Here is an 18,924-nt window from a genome sequence, read left to right as displayed (position 1 = left end):
AATTCAAAGTAAAAACTTGCCGTCTAGTCATCTTAGTCAACTTTGTTCATAGCGCGTCTACCCTGTAAGCGCTAGGTCGCGAGTTCGATTCCACCCGGGGCGGATTTTATCAGGAGAAAGAAGAAGAACAAGAAGAAGAATAATAAGAAGAAGAAAAAGAGGAAGAAGAAGAAGAAGGAGAAGAAGAAGGAGAAGAAGAAGAAGGGGAAGAAGATAAAAAAGAAGAACAAGAAGAAGAAAAAGAAGAATAGGGGAAGAAAAGAACTGGAGGAGAAAGAAGAAGGAGGAGAAAGAAGAAGAACAAGAAGAAGAAAAAGAAGAATAGGGGAAGAAAAGAACTGGAGGAGAAAGAAGAAGGAGAAGAAGAAGAAGAAGAAGAAGAAGAATGGGAAGAAGATAAAAAAGAAGAACAAGAAGAAGAAAAAGAAGAATAGGGGAAGAAAAGAACTGGAGGAGAAAGAAGAGCAATCTGAGGAAGAGGAGGAAGGAGAGAAAGTGATGAAAGAGAAAATAGAGGAAAGTAGGAACAGGTAGAATTAAATGCAGATCAATAGAAAAGGAGAAAAAAGAAAAGAACCAGAAGAGAAGAAAGAAGACGAAGGGGAAGGAAAACGAGAAGGAGAAAAAGAATAAGAAGAAAAAGAAGAAGAGAAAGAAGAAGAAGAACAAGAAGGGGAAGAAGAAGAAGTAGGAAGAGAGAGAGACAGAACGAGCTTTTGTACACGGATTAGCGGGTTTTGTTAGCGGCCTTTTGTTTTCAAACCCATAGAATTGAGAGGAAGAAGAGGAGGAATAGAAGAAGGAAGAAGAGGAGGCGAGAGAAAAAGAGGAGTAAGGGAAGAGAGATGGAGGAAGAAGAGAAGGACAAGAAGGGGAAGAATATGAAAGGAGGAGGAGAGGGAGAGATGAAGAAGATGAAAAGAAGGGGTAAAAGAGGAGAAGGAATAAAATAGAATAAGAGGCGAGAGAGGGGGAAAGAATATGAAAGAAGAGGAGAGAAGGACAGAAATATTTCAGCAGGAATTCTAAAAATCTTTTGTTTTTTACGGTAGATTTTTAGAAGAAACCCCTTCAGGGCTGTTTGCTCCTACAGCTAAGCGTCCTACACCTCGGACTGAACTTATTGTGAGCTGACAGACGGTAATGATCAGGTGTACCTGCCCTAAGACAGCAATGAATAAAAAGATTATAAGTGGTGTATGTGTGTTTTAGATTTTAGACGATGTCGATCGACACCAACTGAAATACATACTCGTATGTATGAAGTTGGTTAGATCAAATGGTCAAATCGACAAATTGACATCGCCTAACCATCATAGGTAATATGGATTATGGGCTCTGCTCTAAGCTATGTCCACACATGGTCGACGGCTGTCGATCGACGAGGTGAATCTATGTTGTCGAGGCAGTGTGGACGGTTTTAGTGGACATCGATCGACGATCGTCAACTATATGTGAACACAGCTTTAGAAATCAAGTTTTTAACCACCTAGCACCTACAAACCCCGTTCACGGGCGCGGTTATACCCAAATCACGTCCAAATTTCACGTACTTCAAAAGGTTCGGGGCGAAAATTTTCGCTAAAATTCTCGTCACGTTACGAAAGCGGAAAAGAAGTCGAACGAAATTCAGTTTCCCGTCTACACGCCACCACAGTTCGCGGTACACTGAAAAGTTCCTTCGACGTTCAGGCCAAAAAAGTCCTTTTCCGCTCCGCGCATGCGCAAAACGGACCAATGGGGACGCGCGGGAAATTTTCGTCTCCACCAATGGCAAGCGAGCTTTGGGTGGAGTTGGGAAAAAATTGCGTTCACGTAGCACTTTCGAATACCTATGGAGGTGCAGGCGAAAAATTAATAAGATTTTTTCTTCCTCTTCTATCTATTTTTACTTTCTTTATCCTATAGGAAGGAAAGTAATGTACCTATTAGTCGGGTCAAATTTTCGATGGTCAGTTTTTAGTGCCAAAACACGTTTTGAGGTCCCTAGAGCCTAAATACAAAGTTTCAGCCATTGGTCCGTGTGTGTCTGTAAACAAAATATCTCGAGAACGGTAAGAGCTAGAGACTTTAAATTTTGGTATGCAGCTGTCAAATATGACAAGGATGCGACATGAAACGTTTGGTTAAGATCGGTGCAACGGTTGGCGGCATTTTAACGCTTTTTGGCGGTTTCAGCTATACTGAGTAAACGGTGTAAAAGTTACAATAGAAGGACACCCCAATAAGAATCATTCAATAGGATAAGGAAAGTCGTGTGATGTTCACACGAGATTTTTTTTTTTTTAATAAACTTATCTAATACTGACTATCTACAAAGGAGCTGCAGCTATCTCTGGCCGAGATAGCTAGGTAGTTATGGTGAAGAGGATATGGTTAAAGGTAGTAGTGTCTGACTTTTTCAGCTTGAGAATTGTCAAGACCGATAGAAATAGGAACGTCACCGATTTCTCTCCCGAACCAATTTTTCAGTCAGGTTATAGTCTGCCGTCTACCACGAGTTCTTTCCATGAGCCGGAGTGAACTCGAGTAGAAAAAGGTCAACGGGAGTGAATTCGTTACCTCCCAGAAATAGAATAGAATAGCATAGAATACCTGTGTAATATAATCTTAATAAATAAAATTAGAGAACCTTTTTAATTTTCAATAGAAACGTAGAAAAAGATATAATTTTTTTTTTTTTTTATTATTTTTTTTTAGAGGTTTGACAGAGCGAACTGTAACTGCTATGGTCTTATCGTCCCGAAATCGAAGAGAGAAGGAAGACAGGATAGGAAAAAGCCAGCCGTTCCGAGAACGAACATTATCCCATCAGGATAAAATCCGCCCCGGGCGGAAATCGAACCCGCGGCCTAGCGCTTACAAGGCAGACACACTACCAACTAAGCTAACTAGGCTGGCATTAACATTTTTTTTGAAAATAAGAAAGAAAATACGCGCAAATTTAAATTCGACTAAATGGTGCGTATCAGCGTGTATTGCATCACAGAAACATGTACATGTATGTCTTGTCTGTTACCGCGCTGTTACTCTGATGGAACCTTTTTTTGTGTCCTCCTTTTTCACGAAAAAAACACGGCTCTCGACCGATTTTGATTAGAACTTTTGTTGTGGTTTGGTGTGATGTGAAAGAGTACTGAGGGTGACATAAGTGCTATTAAATTTGTCATATTCCATCCCGATACAAAATGGCAGCACCCTCAAAGTTATGACTCTGATGCCACGCTGATCCCGTACAAAGGACGGGTCAAACCACTAGTTCTTTTAAATAGAAATCGCTTTAATCTTAATCACGAGTAAGCGATCAGCGGCGTTGCTTTTAGTAGGGTGCAAATTAAAATTTGCCCTCAATCTAAAAGGAACAGACTGTAAGTTCCATTTCGCTATGTAGATATTACTTAGTTATACTTCGGTACCTATACCTTATACCTAAGTATTAATGTTATAGCTGTATCTTATAGTCAATACAGGCCCGGATTAGCCCCCCGCGGGGCCCGAGGCAGTTTCAAAGGCGCGCGGGGCCCCCAGTTTGGGCTGATCGAACTTAAAATTTTCAGCGCCGCAGGCGAAATTTTTCAAAAAGTAGGTAGATATGTGCCTCATGCTTTGTCACAAGTTAATTTTTGACGTACCTAACTTCGTAGATATTTTCTTATCCTAATTTTCGCTGAACGCTAAAGTGAGCAAAATAAAATAGAGTGCCGCAGGCGAAATTTTGAAATTTTTCTAGATATTTTCTTATCCTAATTTTAGCTGAACGCTAAGTGAGGCAAAATAAATTAGAGCGCCGCAGGCGAAATTTTTGAAAATTTTGGTCCACAATCTTGAGAAATCCAGTCTCACCAAAAGTAAATTTTTCAGCGCCGCGGGCGATTTTTTTTTTTTTTTTTTTTTAAAAACCCATAATATCTAGTGTAAGTCCTCAAAGCGCGGGGCCCCCAAAAGCGCGGGGCCCGTGGCAGTCTGCCATTCTGCCTTATGGGTAATCCGGCCCTGTAGTCATACCTTTCATCCTTCAACAGTCCAAATTTATAAAGCACTACCTAACTAGTGTAGCTAAATACCTACCTAAGTAGGCATGTAGGAAGGGGAACATGGGGCAAAACGGTACATCGGGGCAAAACGGTACATCGGGGCAAAACGGTACATCGGGGCAAAACGGTACATCGGGGCAAAACGAAACCCCGCCCTTTTTAGGAGCTAGGAAGTGCTGACCTCTCTTGGATGGACTAGGAACTATTCCTGCAAGTGTTATCTTTGCTTTGAATTGTGGTATTAGCGTCACCCATGTTAAGCTACGCCGAGCAAGGCCAATAAATGGATGGGTGACTTGAACCTTATATTGGGAATAAAGGGAGAACGGTTGATTTTAAATCATTACATGAAAGTAAAATCAAAAAATCAAATCAAGAATGATAATAAACTGAATATTAAACAAATTAATCATTACATGAAAGTAAAATCGAAAAATCAAATCAAGAATAATAATAAACTGAATATTAAACAAATTAGGTAGGTACCTACATGGGTACTGATTTTCTTTAATCACGATCGAATAAACTACGGGCTAAAAAATTCCCGGAGGGACGGGCCCAGCTTGTTTTTTTTTCTGCTTTCGGCATAGGTTACCTAATCAGCTTGAGCCTGGGCCCAAATGAAGAAAAATTGCTAGACTCTCTATTATGGTCCACACTTTACATTTTATGAGTATTGAGTACCTAAGCTTTGTCATCTCTTTATCCATGCGTAGAAAGAAATCAACTTTTTTTTTAGGCAAGAGCCAACACTCAGCCTGCAGAGGCCAAAAAAATCTGCTTTTTGTTGCACTGGGCCGGGCCAGCTTCACAAACTTTACACAAACTGGGCCGGGCCAACATTATCAACGAAAATCGCATCGTGTGAACGGTTCTTACATTGTTTACGTTTTTCAAGGTCATTTGGTCATATGGGACAAATTTTTTAAAAAGTTTTCTGATAAAAGAAAGAAGAAATTTGAAGTAAAAGGCAGAAAAAGCTTGAAAATTGTTCAAAATTTGCTGATTTGATTCATATTTTCTAGCCTTTTATCCTTGTGAAGGGACTAAGGCCCATTTTCTAACATGAACGCTGTAAAAAGGGTGAGTACACTCAAGATTCAATCGATTTTAGGTGAGGGATAAGGATCCCTGCCTCCTAGAACTCTACGATCGTATTAGTAAATTTTAGTGTTTAAATAGGATTAAAGTTACTAAAGAGTCTTTAAACCCAGCAGTAGGCTTCTACTATTACTGTGGTCAAATTCTCAAACAATATTGAGGATAAAATTTCATACCTTGGCTGGGATTGAACCCATGACCTCCTGATTCCCAGGTTTTTGTCTTGTCTTGTTATCAATAGACCACCAAGGCTATAGGTACAAGTAGATGTGTCTACAGGTTAAAATCTCCTTTTTGTGTTTAACCTAATCTCAAACAATCTTGAGGATAAAATTTTATACCTTGGCTGGGATTGAACCCATGACCTCCTGATTCCCAGGTTTTTGTCCTGTCTTGGTATCAATAGACCACCAAGGCTATAGGTACAAGTAGATGTGTCTACAGGTTATAAACTCATTTTTGAAATCTCCTTTTTGTGTTTAACCTAACCCTTAGTATAATAAAACTGGTCACAGCTTGTATGTGACAGCCTTTTTTTTGTAGCAATTTTTCCATTGACATGACTTTCTTTTTCCCTTTTTTTTTTTTTTTTTTTTTTTTTTAGCAATTTTTCCATTGACATGACTTCTGAACAAGTACCAGAGGCTTTTGTTAGATAAAAAGGTTTCTGGAAACTCACCCTGAGATTTTTTTCTATCTATTCCTTTTCAGACCACTGGTCTTACCGGCTTGGCTGTTTCCCCTGACCCAAAACATTCACTGACGGTTCTGTACAACAAAATTCTCCGCTTACTTGCCAAAATGCCCGATGACGCTGCGTACAAAAAATACACCAAGGAAATTGTGGACACCCGCATCAAAGTTGTACAACAAGTAAGTTGGAAAGTTGGCCTATGTTCCTGAATGCAACTCGGTAACTTAACTCGGTAACTTTTATTTTTCAGAAGGTTTGATGGAAAGAACTGTAACCTGTAACAACAGAGATCTTATCGTCCTAGAATGGAAGAGAGATAGAGGACATGATAGGAAAAATCTAGCTGTTCTGAGAACAAACCTTATCTGTGAAGGATAAATTTTGCCCCGGATGGAAATCTAGTTCTTTTTTTCTATGGCCTGGACCACAATCTTGGCTCTACCTTCCAAGCCAACTTTGCTAGTACCTATTAAAGTTTTCAAATGAAAGATTCAAACATATCTTAGATTTCAGAAAACCATTTTCCAAAAGTAGGTATTTTTTGATATACGAGTATGTACATATCTTTCACTTGGTACAGTACCTAGTAATAAGAAGGTAGGTATTCATTTTTCTCCAAAGGTGTGTCCACACATAGTTGACAGGCCAGTTCTCAATGTCAGCTGAACCGTCCACACTGCCTCAACATTCACCTCGTCAAATGACGGCTGGTCAACATCCGTGCAGAGTTTGTACCTTTAAATCGCTTTTACGTTATTTCAAGTTTTCAAGGCACATTTTTTTACGTCCGTACAGAGTTTCCACAGATATGCGAGAACAGAAATGTTCTATAAGTTTCCGCCTCGGTCGGGATTCGAACCCAGGTCCTCCAGGTTTGGAGTCCGAGCTCTTACCCATTCGACCACAGAGGTGAACACTCACTGTGCCGCCGGCGGCGGCGATAGCACGTTGAATAGATGCGGGGTTGTCCGTGTTTTTCTTATTCCAAGCACTTCACAGACTTCTTGGAAAACTTGCGACTCAAAGTTTCCAATAGATCACCGAAGTTAAGCCAACGTTGCGCGTGGTTAGTATTCGGATGGGTGACCACCCGGACAATCGCCTGCTGCTGGCTTTTTCCGGCCCCACTCAGGCTGGGTGAGGTTAATATGAGGAGGCGGGTAGCTTGTCCCCGAAAGGAGGGTAAAATCCCCCGTCATTAAACCGTTCAAGTAGCCAGCCTAGTTAGCTTAGTTGGTAGTGCGTCTGCCTTGTAAGCGCTAGGCCGCGGGTTCGATTCCCGCGCCGGGGCGGATTTTATCCTGATGGGATAATGATCGTTCTCGCAGGTAATATGAATTATGGGCTCTGCTCTAAGCTGCGTCCACACAAGGTCGACGGGTGTCGATCGACGAGGTGAATCTATGTTGTCGAGGCAGTGTGGACGGTTTCAGTCGACATCGATCGACGAGGTGAATCTACGTGTGAACACAGCTTTAGAAATCAAGTTTTTAACCACCTAAACACCCCCGTTCACGGGCGCGGTTATACCCAAATCACGTCCAAATTTCACGTACTTCAAAAGGTTCGGGGCGAAAATTTTCGCTAAAATTCTCGTCACGTTACGAAAGCGGAAAAGAAGTCGAACGAAATTCAGTTTCCCGTCTACACGCCACCACAGTTCGCGGTACACTGAAAAGTTCCTTCGACGTTCAGGCCAAAAAAGTCCTTTTCCGCTCCGCGCATGCGCAAAACGGACCAATGGGGACGCGCGGGAAATTTTCGTCTCCACCAATGGCAAGCGAGCTTTGGGTGGAGTTGGGAAAAAATTGCGTTCACGTAGCACTTTCGAATACCTATGGAGGTGCAGGCGAAAAATTAATAAGATTTTTTCTTCCTCTTCTATCTATTTTTACTTTCTTTATCCTATAGGAAGGAAAGTAATGTACCTATTAGTGGACACATCTTAACAGTCTTCCTCTTGTTCACAGGCAAAATCTATCGATGAAATGGAGACCAAAATCAAATCGGGTCAAATTGAAGAGGTCATCATCCAGGCTGAGAACGAGCTTCTGTTAGCGCGTAAAATGCTTAACTGGAAACCGTGGGAACCGTTGCTGAAAACCAGTCCCCCTCAGCAATGGGTTTGGCCTCCTGCTAAGTTCACACCTCAGAATTAGAGTATTCGGTTTGTTTTAGGAAGATGAAATTATAAAATTTACAATTAAGTTTGTTAATTTCTTTCACAAATTCAATTTTGTTTTCAAATGTCAGGGACTTGGCCATAAGGTCATTCTCCCACTTGGAAATCGTAAAAGGGATTTATGATTTTATGAAAGAAAATATTTTATATCTATTAAAAAATGATCCAGCAATCTCATGCTGCTGGTTTTTCCCAGCTGTCACCAAATAGATGATAAAACTTGTTGAAAGTGGTGTTCTATTCCATCAACGTAAATTACCTACCTACTTACCTACTGTAAAATATCTGTTTATAGAAAAATAAAATAAAATAACATCGAAACGTTTTTCAAATTGAACGTCTTTTTATTTGAATTACTGGTTTGAGTAGTCACTATTTATATTACAAAAATAATAAATAAAATCAAAACTATATAATATTCCTTGTGCCGAAGAAAAAATGGGACACATGCTTCAAGAAGAATTTGTTTTCAGCTAATTTTCCTTTAGCGATGAGCTATTTTTTAAATCAAAAATGATGAGAAAATGGTGGTAAGGTCATGTGATATAACGATGGACAAAATGGGGTGTATTTTCCTTTCGAAATTTCTCCTCTTCTGAAGCTTGTTTCATTTCTTTTTCCTTTTTTCAAACCTCTTAAAAAAAAAAAAAAAAAAAAAAAAAAAAAAACCGTTCAAGTTGTTTAACTAAAACCCTTAAGGTGTGTCCACACGAGGTCGACCGGCCATCGATGTCGACTGAACCGTCCATACTGCCTCGATAACATAGATTCAGCTCGTCGATCGACCATGTGTGGACACACCTTTAGAAATCACAGATTTCGATGGATTTTCTTTTTTGGGGAAGGGAAAATTTCCGCCCCGCGGTCGGGATTCGAACCAAGTACTTAGGATTCAGACAGCATTTCTTCTATGGTTTTATCGTCGTCATCATGAAGGGGGAATGAAACTAAGGATGGGTCACACTCGAGAAATTCGCGTAGTTCCGATTCGAGGTCCACATTTTCTCCGGTTTCCAAACATGAGACACCCTGTAAATACAATTTAATTTTGTTAGTTTACGGGGAAAAAATCCCAACATACAAATTTGACAGAGAGAGCTGTAAGGCAGACGCGCCACCAACCAAGCTAACTAGGCTGGCTTGTTTTAACCTTTAAATTGACAGAAGCCAGCCTTTTTTTTTACATCCGTACAGAGTTTGTACCTTTAAATCGCTTTTACGTTATTTCAAGTTTTCAAGGCACATTTTTTTTACATCCGTACAGAGTTTGTACCTTTAAATCGCTTTTACGTTATTTCAAGTTTTCAAGGCACATTTTTTTACGTCCGTACAGAGTTTCCACGGATATGCGAGAACAGAAATGTTCCATAAATTTCCGCCCCGCGGTCGGGATTCGAACCAAGTACTTAGGATTCAGACAGCATTTCTTCTATAGTTTTATCGTCGTCATCATGAAGGGGGAATGAAACTAAGGATGGGTCACACTCGAGAAATTCGCGTAGTTCCGATTCGAGGTCCACATTTTCTCCGGTTTCCAAACATGAGACACCCTGTAAATACAATTTAATTTTGTTAGTTTACGGGGAAAAAATCCCAACATACAAATTTGACAGAGGGAACTGTAACTGCTAGGGTCTTGTCGTCCCGAAATCGAAGAGAAAAGGAAGACAGGATAGGAGGAAAGCCAGCCGTTCCGAGAACGAATATTATCTCATCAGGATAAATTTCGCCCCGGGCGGGAGTCGAACCCGCGGCCTAGCGCTTACAAGGCAGACGCGCCACCATCCAAGCTAACTAGGCTGGCATGGAAACACGGTCAAACCGTACCTTCTGGAAACAGGACCCAAGGATATTTTTGGTCTACATAATTTGTCGAATCTCTGTGCCATGTTCGAGCGACTTTGGCCGAAATGTGAAGGCCTGAGCCTTGCGAACTCTTTTTGAGCTTTTTCAAAGATTTGGCGTTAAATGGGGGCCGAACCGTACATATCTCGAGGTCCGAACCGTGGGCACTTTTGATCATCGTTTCTGCCGATTTTTGTCTGGTTTCAGTTCAACTACATACCAAATTTCAGGTCTCTAGCTCTTACCGTTCTCGAGATATTTTGTTTACAGACAGACACGGACCAATGGCTGAAACTTTGGATTTAGGCTCTAGGGACCTCAAAACGTGTTTTGGCACTAAAAACTGACCATCGAAAATTTGACCCGATTACATTACTTTCCTTCCTATAGGATAAGGAAAGTAAAAATATACTTACGTCTATTTCAGTAGGGAGCACCCCCATAGCTTTCCTGACTCCAGACACAGATACCACAGAACTGGGACCTCCCGCTCTCTTGGCCAAATCCGTGAGGTTATCTGTGATCTTGTGAGCTGGAAAATTAACGAGAGAACATTTCATTAGGGGATATGCATTTTTTTTAAGAGGTTTGATAGAGGGAACTGTAACTGCTATGGTCTTATCGTCCCGAAATCGAGGAGAGAAGGAAGACAGGATAGGAGAAAGCCAGCCGTTCCGGCGAGAACGATCATTATCCCATCAGGATAAAATCCGCCCCGGGCGGGAATCGAACCCGCGGCCTAGCGCTTACAAGGCAGACGCACTACCAACTAAGCTAACTAGGCTGCCTGGATATGCATTTGAATAAAAACTAAAAACTATAATAATTATAGCGTCGATTCCTACGTAAAAAGTTGCGAAGAATCCAAATCTGAAGTCCAAACTCTGGAAATGTGTCTTTAAAAGGTCGAAAATTCAAGTGTTGTGTATAGCCTTGAAAGTTCTAACTTCTTTATAAATTTTAATTTTGCCGTTCTAATGAAGAAGATCAAGCAGTTGTGACGTAAGTATATAGGAAACGCGCAAAAACTCATTATACACTAGTGTCGTTTGCAAGGGAGCTTGCTTGGTTGATGTGACGTCCCAGTGTACGGGAGCGTATGCCGTGACGTCAGTAAATAAAGATTTACCGGTATTTTTCAAATCGATTTATCTCGGGATCTAGAAGTCGTAGAAAAAAAAAGAAAAATCTCTGGTTCCTCATTTCTGCCTAATGATTTAGAAACCTCACCTAAGTACGCGCAACTGCTCTATTCAGTTTGAAAATTTCTTTTCTGAAGTACGCGCAACTGCTCTATTCAATTTGAAAATTTCTTTTCTGATTGGTACTGAAGAAAAGCTTCTTTGTTTTACTGGCATAGGACTGAAAAGTCCATTTGGGGGTTTTCTAAACTTTTGCGGTGTTTCGGTGGGATGGGGAGAACACCAGAAAGTAACCCGTTGAAATATTTGCAATCGAAAAACGAGTACAAATTTTTGTCAATGGTGGGATTCGAACCCGGGACCAGGTTCGGTTTAGTACAGGCGCTATCACGCTAAAGGAGGGAAAACAAGCTTCCCAAGAGGAGAAATTGCGAAAGGAAAATACACATGGGTATGACTTGTGACTCTAACATATTCAAGGGGGTCTCATTTTTTCCCTCAACACAACTACAATGAAATGACCAATGGCGGGGACCCAAATTCGAGTTGAAACTTGGTTTAACTCTCTTGGATTAACCAATACGCAATCTGATTGCCTAAAAAAAAAAAAAAAAAAAAAAAAAAAAAAAAAAAAAAACGAGCTGATTGCGAGGCTGACGAAAAATGCCGATTTAAGGGTGTAATAATCCTACATACTGAACTTCGCACACGGGAATTTCGCTAGAAAAATCCCTCAATGTAAATGAGAGGCTGACGAAAAACGCGGAGCCTGTCTGAACACGGGAAAATGTGAAGAACTTAGATTCAGTTAAACCAAGCTTAAACTCGGTTAAACCAAGCTTAAACTCGGTTAAACTAAGCTGAAACTCGGTTAAACCGAGCTTAAACTCGGTTAAACCGAGCTTAAACTCAGTTAAACCAAGCTGAAACTTAGTTAAACCAAGCTTAAAATTAGTTAAACCAAATTTAAAATCAGTTAAACCAAGCTTAAACTTAGTTAAACCAACCTTAAACACAGATTGGGGTCCTGTCCATTCGAAATTCACCTATGGTTTTTTATTTAGAATAAAATACATAATAATAGTGTAAACTAAATGAAAGAAAAACACATTCTTAAAGTGGCGTACAAGTCACCCGTCCAAATATCAGTCAAGCTCGACGTAGCTTAACCTGCGTTACAAAGAGGAATGAAGAAAAAGAAATGATTCCGCTGTACAGAAAAGAAATTCGATTATACAAAAGAAAGTGGTGGCTAGTTGCCTGTGCCAAAGTGAATGAAGCCAGCCTAGTTACTCACGAGTAGCGATCAGCGGTTGCTTTAGTAGGGTGCAAATAAAATTTGCCCTCAATCTAAAAGGAACAGACTGTAAGTTCATTTCGCTATGTAGATATTACTTAGTTATACTTCGGTACCTATACCTTTATACCTAAGTATTAATCGCTATGTAGATATTACTTAGTTATACTTCGGTACCTATACCTTTATACCTAAGTATTAATGTTATAGCTGTATCTTATAGTCATACAGGCCCGGATTAGCCCTATCCTGTCTTCCTTCTCTCTTCGATTTCGGAACGATAAGACCATAGCAGTTACAGTTCCCTCTATCAAACCTCTTCAAAAAAAAGTTTAATAAAGAGGTTTGATAGAGGGAACTGTAACTGCTATGGTCTTATCGTCCCGAAAGCGAGGAGCGGAGGACTGGATAGGAGAAAGCCAGCCGTTCCTATAAGCCGACCATTATCTGTTTGGGATAAACAGATAAGGTTCGTTCTCGGAACGGCAGACTTTCTTCTATCCTTTCTTCCTTCTCTCTTCGATTTCGGGACGATAAGACCTTAGCAGTTACAGTTCCCTCTATCACACCTCTTGAGAAATAAACACAACCCCAACAAAAAAATGTGACTTTGCTTGATTGATTGATTAACAAGTCAACGGGTAAAACCCATGTATAAACGGGTAAAACCCATGTATAAACGGGTAAAACCCATGTATAAACGGGTAAAACCCATGTGTTTGCTGAGAAATGAACAGCTCATCCCCCTAAAGGGGATTTAGCTAGAGTAATGGGGATTTAGCTAAAAAGATCGTTCACTTGGCACGAACACCTAGTCTCTATACAAAAATATACGCAATTTAAACTAAAGCTAAAACCTGGCTCCGTGCTATAATTACAAGTGAACAACATTAAGCAGAAAGGAACCAGAAACCACTTTCAAAAAATCTAAAAAAGAGGCACTTTAAGATAAGTCCACACATAGTCGATGGCCGTCGATCGATGTAAATAGATCAGTTGCGCTTACTTGGGTGCTGTTTCAAAGTCATAGAGCAGGAAAAATGAGGACCAACGGGTTGCGCTTACTTGGGTGATGTTTCAAAGTCATAGAGCATGAAAAATGAGGACCAACGGAATTTTTCTTTTTCTTCTACGACTTCTAGATCCCGAGATAAATCGATTTAAAAAATACCGGTAAATCGTGAACTTTGACGTCACGGCATACGCTCCTGTAGGCGATGACGTCACATCAAATGTCTCGAGCAAAGCTCCCTCGTAGGCAACGCATTAATGTGTTTGTGCGCATACGTTTCTGCGCAGTTCTTTCTATTCCTCCGCTAGCGCGCTTGCATAGTGGCGCTACCTAACGGACGGAAAAAAACAACTGCGTAAAGTCTGACGTCACACATATTTGAACTCTTTCATTAGAACGGAAAATAAAAATTGAATTTTCGACTTTTTACAGTTACGTAAAGTCTGACGTCACACATATTTGAACTCTTTCATTAGAACGGAAAATAAAAATTGAATTTTCGACCTTTTACAGCTATTTTTTTTCCGAGTTTTGACCTCAGATTTGGATTTTTCCCAATTTTTTTACATAGGAATCGACCACTTATTTATAATTTTTACCCATTTTTGCAACTGCTCCATTTATTTTGAAGCAATGTCGATCGACTATGTTGGGACACACCTTTGGGAGCCACTGAACTTCAAACTGGGGGGTAAAAAAAAGTCTTTTGGTCGAAATGGAGCAGTTGCAGTTGGGTAAAAACTATGAATAAAAGGTCGATTCCTACGTAAAAAGTTGTGAAAAATCCAAATCTGAAGTCAAAACTCCGAAAAAGTCATTTTAAAAGGTCGAAAATTCAATTTTCATTTGCGGTTCTAATGAAAAAGTTTGAAGAGTTGTGACGTCAGATTTCAAGAAATGATGCGCAGAAACGTATGCGCACAAACACATTAATGTGTTACCTGCGCTCGGGAGAGTTGATGTGACGTCATCGCCTACAGGAGCGTATGCCGTGACGTCAGATTTCAGAAGTCGTAGGAGAAAAAAAAAATTCCCTAGTTCCTCATTTTTTCAGCTCGTTGACTTTGAAACATCACCCAAGTAAGCGCAACTGTTCTATTTACATATTTTTGGATGGTTTTCCGCTTAATGCTGTCCAAATAATGCTTTATATTACAAAAAATTACCAGACTGTTAAAGCTAACCATATACTTTTTTTTTACAAATGTTAACGCCCTTTAGCATAAGCATTCAAGATTCAGGCATCAGGCACTTTTTTTTTCCCCTACAAAACAAATTTGTACCTTTAAATCGCTTTTACGTTATTTCAAGTTTTCAAGGCACATTTTTTTACATCCGTGCACAATAATAGTAGTAGCCTACTGCTGGAGTAAAGGGACTTTTCAGTCCTATGCGAGCAGTATAAATAAGCACTATTATTATTAAAAAAACTCCGCCCCACCAAGATTCGAACCCAGAACCGCCGGGCTACTCACCTAGTTGTACTTCCGCGTCAGAGGGTGGTATAACTTGTGACAGGTGGGGCGGTGGAGGCTGACTCAGTCGTTCCGTCTGGGTTTGGTTCAGTTTGGTGAGTAACTGCGAGGTTTGATGGAGGCAATCTTTGGTGGTGGGCACCCCGGGTGCAGCTACGTTGAGACTGGTGGATGACGAGGGGGTGACGGGCGGGCTGGTGGTGGTGACCGAGGGCGGGGCGGGCACGGGGTTTTCTGAAGAGGAATAAGGGAGAGAGAAATTAGTCAGAATACGAAATGTTGCTACAGTTTAAAGTCTGATTTTGACCGGGACAAAATATCTTTTCTATTTCAATTTATTGTTGTTAGAAAGCAACGTCCATGGCCGAGTAGGTATCACACTAGGCTTGCACGCCGGAGGTTCCGGGTTCGATTCTCGGCGGGGTCAAAGTTTTTTCGGCTCTGTGCTTGGAGTTCGAGGTGCACTCAGTCTCGTGAGGACAATTGAGTTAATACCAGTGAAAATTGATGATATGAGTAGATGAAAATTAATAGTAAAGGAGACACTTGGTAATGCTGAGCATACAAATTTAAGTCCAAGAAAATTGTAAGTTAAGTGTGAGTCTTGGGGAATCAAAATGGCATTTAATTCTTGGTAATGCTGTGATACCCACTAAAGTTGTGAATAAACTTACCACAAAGAATTCATGATTTAATTTGAGTATTCTTTTTTTTTCATAAAATAATAATAATAAATCTGGTGCACTCACCGTAAAAGTTCAGGAAACTAGTATCAATGCCCAGGTCCGCCAGAGACTTCAACTGTTCGAACTCTACTTTGGTTTCTGCCGCCACTGGGGCCGCAGCTATGGTCGGCCCACCAATAGGGCCGCCAATGGTAGGACCGCCAATAGTAGGAGGTGTAGGGCCGCTGATTCCGGGCCCTGGGATGCGGGGTACAGATGGAATGCTGCTGGTGGTGACTGGGGTAGTACCTGTGGAGGTGCATGAGAAACGATTTATTATTCTGATTTCTCAATTTCTTTAGCCTTAAGATACCCATTGATAAGGGTATGTTAAGGCTAAATAAATTGAGAAATCACATTGATCTCGATCACCATAAGCTTTGTACACAACAGTACAGATGTTGTGTATGATGGTGGTTTCGAACCAGTGTATTTCGGTTTTCCAATATCCAATATTGGCTAGAGTGAATTGATTCAATCCTCAGTCTTGATTTTCACTCTGGTGAGTCTACACAAAATAAATTCGTTCCAATGTTCTATTTTCAAAGTGATCTTTTCTTACTACATTAGAACTCCAACTCAACAAGCACCTTTTTCTTTGCTTTATACAGAATTTCAATTATTTCAACTTTTGATTATTTCAACTACCCTCGGTCCCAATTAGTTGAAATAATTGAGGTTCTAAGTACCTACTGTATAAACAAGGAGTGCATTTTCTGGAGCTTTTCTTACCATGCATGGACTGTTCCATAGATACTCCATCATCCAAGTGATGCTTGCTTAAATCTGAAAACAAAGATAAAATTTGATCATTTAATGATTTATCAGGCTACTCGGAAAAAAAAAACCTTAAAAAAAAAAAAAAAAAAAAAAAAAAAAAATACAGAAGAAAGATTATACAGAGTGTAAAAAAACTAGCCACTGAAAATATCTTGAAAATGGTTTTGAATTTCGAAAACGCGGAAAAAACGTGTCTCATTTTCCACCAGGTTTTTTGAAACATTATCAGGGGCAGCCCCAAAGGGGGTCAACTCTGAATCTTAAATAGAAATCCCCAAATTTTAACACGCCATATGAGTGGCCCAGTTCCAAAAGTGGACATTTTTTTCCTTCTAACGGTGCCAAAACTGGACATCTCCGAACTTTGACCTTATAACTAATTAATGTCAACTTTGCCAGAAATACCATATACCAGAAAGAAATACCATATAGATTTCCTTGGATTTTAACTTGTTATCAATACCAAAACCATTAAAATCGGCTGCTTGTTTCAAAACACAGGCTCCTTGTTTCAAGAGAATTTGCGTGTTTTCCCTAAAAAAAAGTCCACTTTTGGAACTGAAATACGCGATTATTATATTATAATAGATAAACACCGAGTGCACCCCAAAAATATCTGGTGTGAACATCACACGACTTTCCTTATCCTATTGAATGGTGCTTATTTGGGTGTTCTGTTGTAACATTTACAATATCTCTAACCGTTTAGTCAGTATAGCTGAAAACCGCCAAAAAGCGGTCGAAACCCGCCAAAAAGCGATCAAAATACCGCCAACCGCAGCAACTATTTTAACCAAACGTTTTGTGTTGCATCCTTGTCACATTTATGAACTACATACCTACCAGACTTCAAGTCTCTAGCTCATACCGTTCCCAAGATATTATTGAATTACACCTAAAACCGCCAAAAAGCGGTAAAATGCCGCTGTAAAAACCTTGCTGATGAAAAAAAGAAAAAGTCACGATTTAACAAGGGGAATGTAAAAATAAATTTCTTAAATATAATATTTTATCTTTTTTAAATTTTTGTTCACATTAGAAAGATCAGTTAAACTGAATTACAAAATGTATAAAATACTGTGTTTATACTATTTTAGTACACTGAAAAAGATCCGCCTTAAAAATCAAGGAACATTCTGTGTGTTCGAAGGCGACTATTGACTCTCATCCAAGGTGTGTAGTTTTCATTTCTAAGGAGCCCATTCTGCGGACTACTTCAGAGCTGGGTTTATGATAATTCTATGCAATACCTTTCTTTAAAAGCATACTCCTTAAATACTGAGGAATTTCAAGGAATAATAAAGCTAGGAGCATACCTTGGATTGCAATTTGTTTCAGTGTGTATTCTGAAGTGCCTTTTGTTGTGTATGATGGTGGTTTCGAACCAGTGTATTACTCTGGTGAGTCTACACAAAATAAATTTGTTCCAATGTTCTATTTTCAAAGTGATCTTTTCTTACTACATTAGAACTCCAACTCAACATGGTGTCATAAGTGAAAGCTTTACCTCCTCTGCTTGTCAATGGGGATGGAGATGCGGCGGATGCTTGGAAGCTTTGGTTGCAACGGTTTACAATATTTTTACGAGCAAACGGCCATGATAACGCCGCGCCGGAAAAGCAGGTAGCTATGTTCCTTTGTTGAGTTGGAGTTCTAATGTAGTAAGAAAAGATCACTTTGAAAATAGAACATTGGAACGAATTTATTTTGTGTAGACTCACCAGAGTGAAAATCAAGACTGAGGATTGAATCAATTCACTCTAGCCAATATTGGATATTGGAAAACCGAAATACACTGGTTCGAAACCACCATCATACACAACATTCCCTTCGTCAGGATAAGCAGCCTTCACATCTCAAAGCTCCAACTTATGTGTTTTTGCTACTCCATTTGGCAGATACAGATATCTGCGTTTACCTTTTGGTCTCAATGTGTCCAGTGAGGGTGAGTCTACACAAAATAAATTCGTTCCAATGTTCTATTTTCAAAGTGATCTTTTCTTACTACATTAGAACTCCAACTCAACAACAGATTTATTATTATTTTCAAGGTTTGACAGAGGGAACTGTGACTCGTAAGGTTTTATAGTCCCGAAAGCGAAGTTAGTTGTGTGGATGGGGTAGTAATTGACTCGTGTTGGGCTGGGTGGGTGTTGGGGTGGATATTCTATTTACTTACCAGGTGGGGGGCCATGTTGGTTGTGTAGATGGGGTAGTAATTGACTCGTGTTGGGCTGGGTGGGTGTTGGGGTGGCAGTGATGAGAGGGGAAGAAGAGAGGGGAGGTTTGGTGCTGTTCACCGTGGTGGTGGTGGTGGTGTTGTTGTTGGTTTCCAGGAGCTGCAAAACAGAAAAGAATGCGTGTTGGGCTGGGTGGGTGTTGGGGTGGCAGTGATGAGAGGGGAAGAAGAGAGGGGAGGTTTGGTGCTGTTCACCGTGGTGGTGGTGGTGGTGTTGTTGTTGGTTTCCAGGAGCTGCAAAACTCTTTATTTATGGTACATATACAATTTATACATATACATAGATAACAATGTTTATACATAGAGACATATACATAGATTCATAGAGAACAAAATATACATAAAAGATGTTTAGTTACCTATGTAAAAAAATTATAAACTGAGTTATACTGAGATAT

At 40.0% G+C, this 18,924-nt stretch overlaps 2 protein-coding genes across 2 annotated transcripts; one reads left to right on the top strand and one right to left on the bottom strand.

Annotated features, from left to right (window-relative positions):
• The first annotated feature begins 4,957 nt into the window (after positions 1-4,957).
• Positions 4,958-8,343, top strand: LOC103517263 (NADH dehydrogenase [ubiquinone] 1 alpha subcomplex subunit 5). Its single transcript, XM_008482284.3, has 3 exons — positions 4,958-5,117; positions 5,847-6,008; positions 7,800-8,343. The coding sequence occupies exons 1-3, from the start codon at positions 5,100-5,102 to the stop codon at positions 7,986-7,988; spliced, it is 369 nt and encodes a 122-aa protein (XP_008480506.1). The 5' UTR covers positions 4,958-5,099; the 3' UTR covers positions 7,989-8,343.
• Positions 8,344-9,184: 841 nt separating this feature from the next.
• LOC103517265 (mucin-2-like) lies at positions 9,185-18,655 on the bottom strand (the record flags this gene model as incomplete). Its single annotated transcript, XM_008482286.2, has 5 exons — positions 9,185-9,561; positions 10,273-10,388; positions 14,783-15,016; positions 15,532-15,756; positions 18,467-18,655. Coding segments are annotated over 5 exons (908 nt in total), but the record flags the coding sequence as incomplete, so codon positions are not given.
• Between the last annotated feature and the right edge of the window lie 269 nt (positions 18,656-18,924).

Source organism: Diaphorina citri, unplaced genomic scaffold (assembly GCF_000475195.1).
Source record: "Diaphorina citri unplaced genomic scaffold, Diaci psyllid genome assembly version 1.1 scaffold1789, whole genome shotgun sequence".
Classification (NCBI taxonomy): domain Eukaryota; kingdom Metazoa; phylum Arthropoda; class Insecta; order Hemiptera; family Psyllidae; genus Diaphorina; species Diaphorina citri.
Note: the sequence above shows the minus strand (reverse complement) of the source record. Positions and strands in the feature narration are given on the sequence as shown.

Excerpts from the sequence above, each read along its gene's own strand:
- LOC103517263 (XM_008482284.3), top strand. Across the intron at positions 6,009-7,799 it reads GCATCAAAGTTGTACAACAA|GCAAAATCTATCGATGAAAT; the intron begins GTAAGTTGGAAA and ends TCTTGTTCACAG.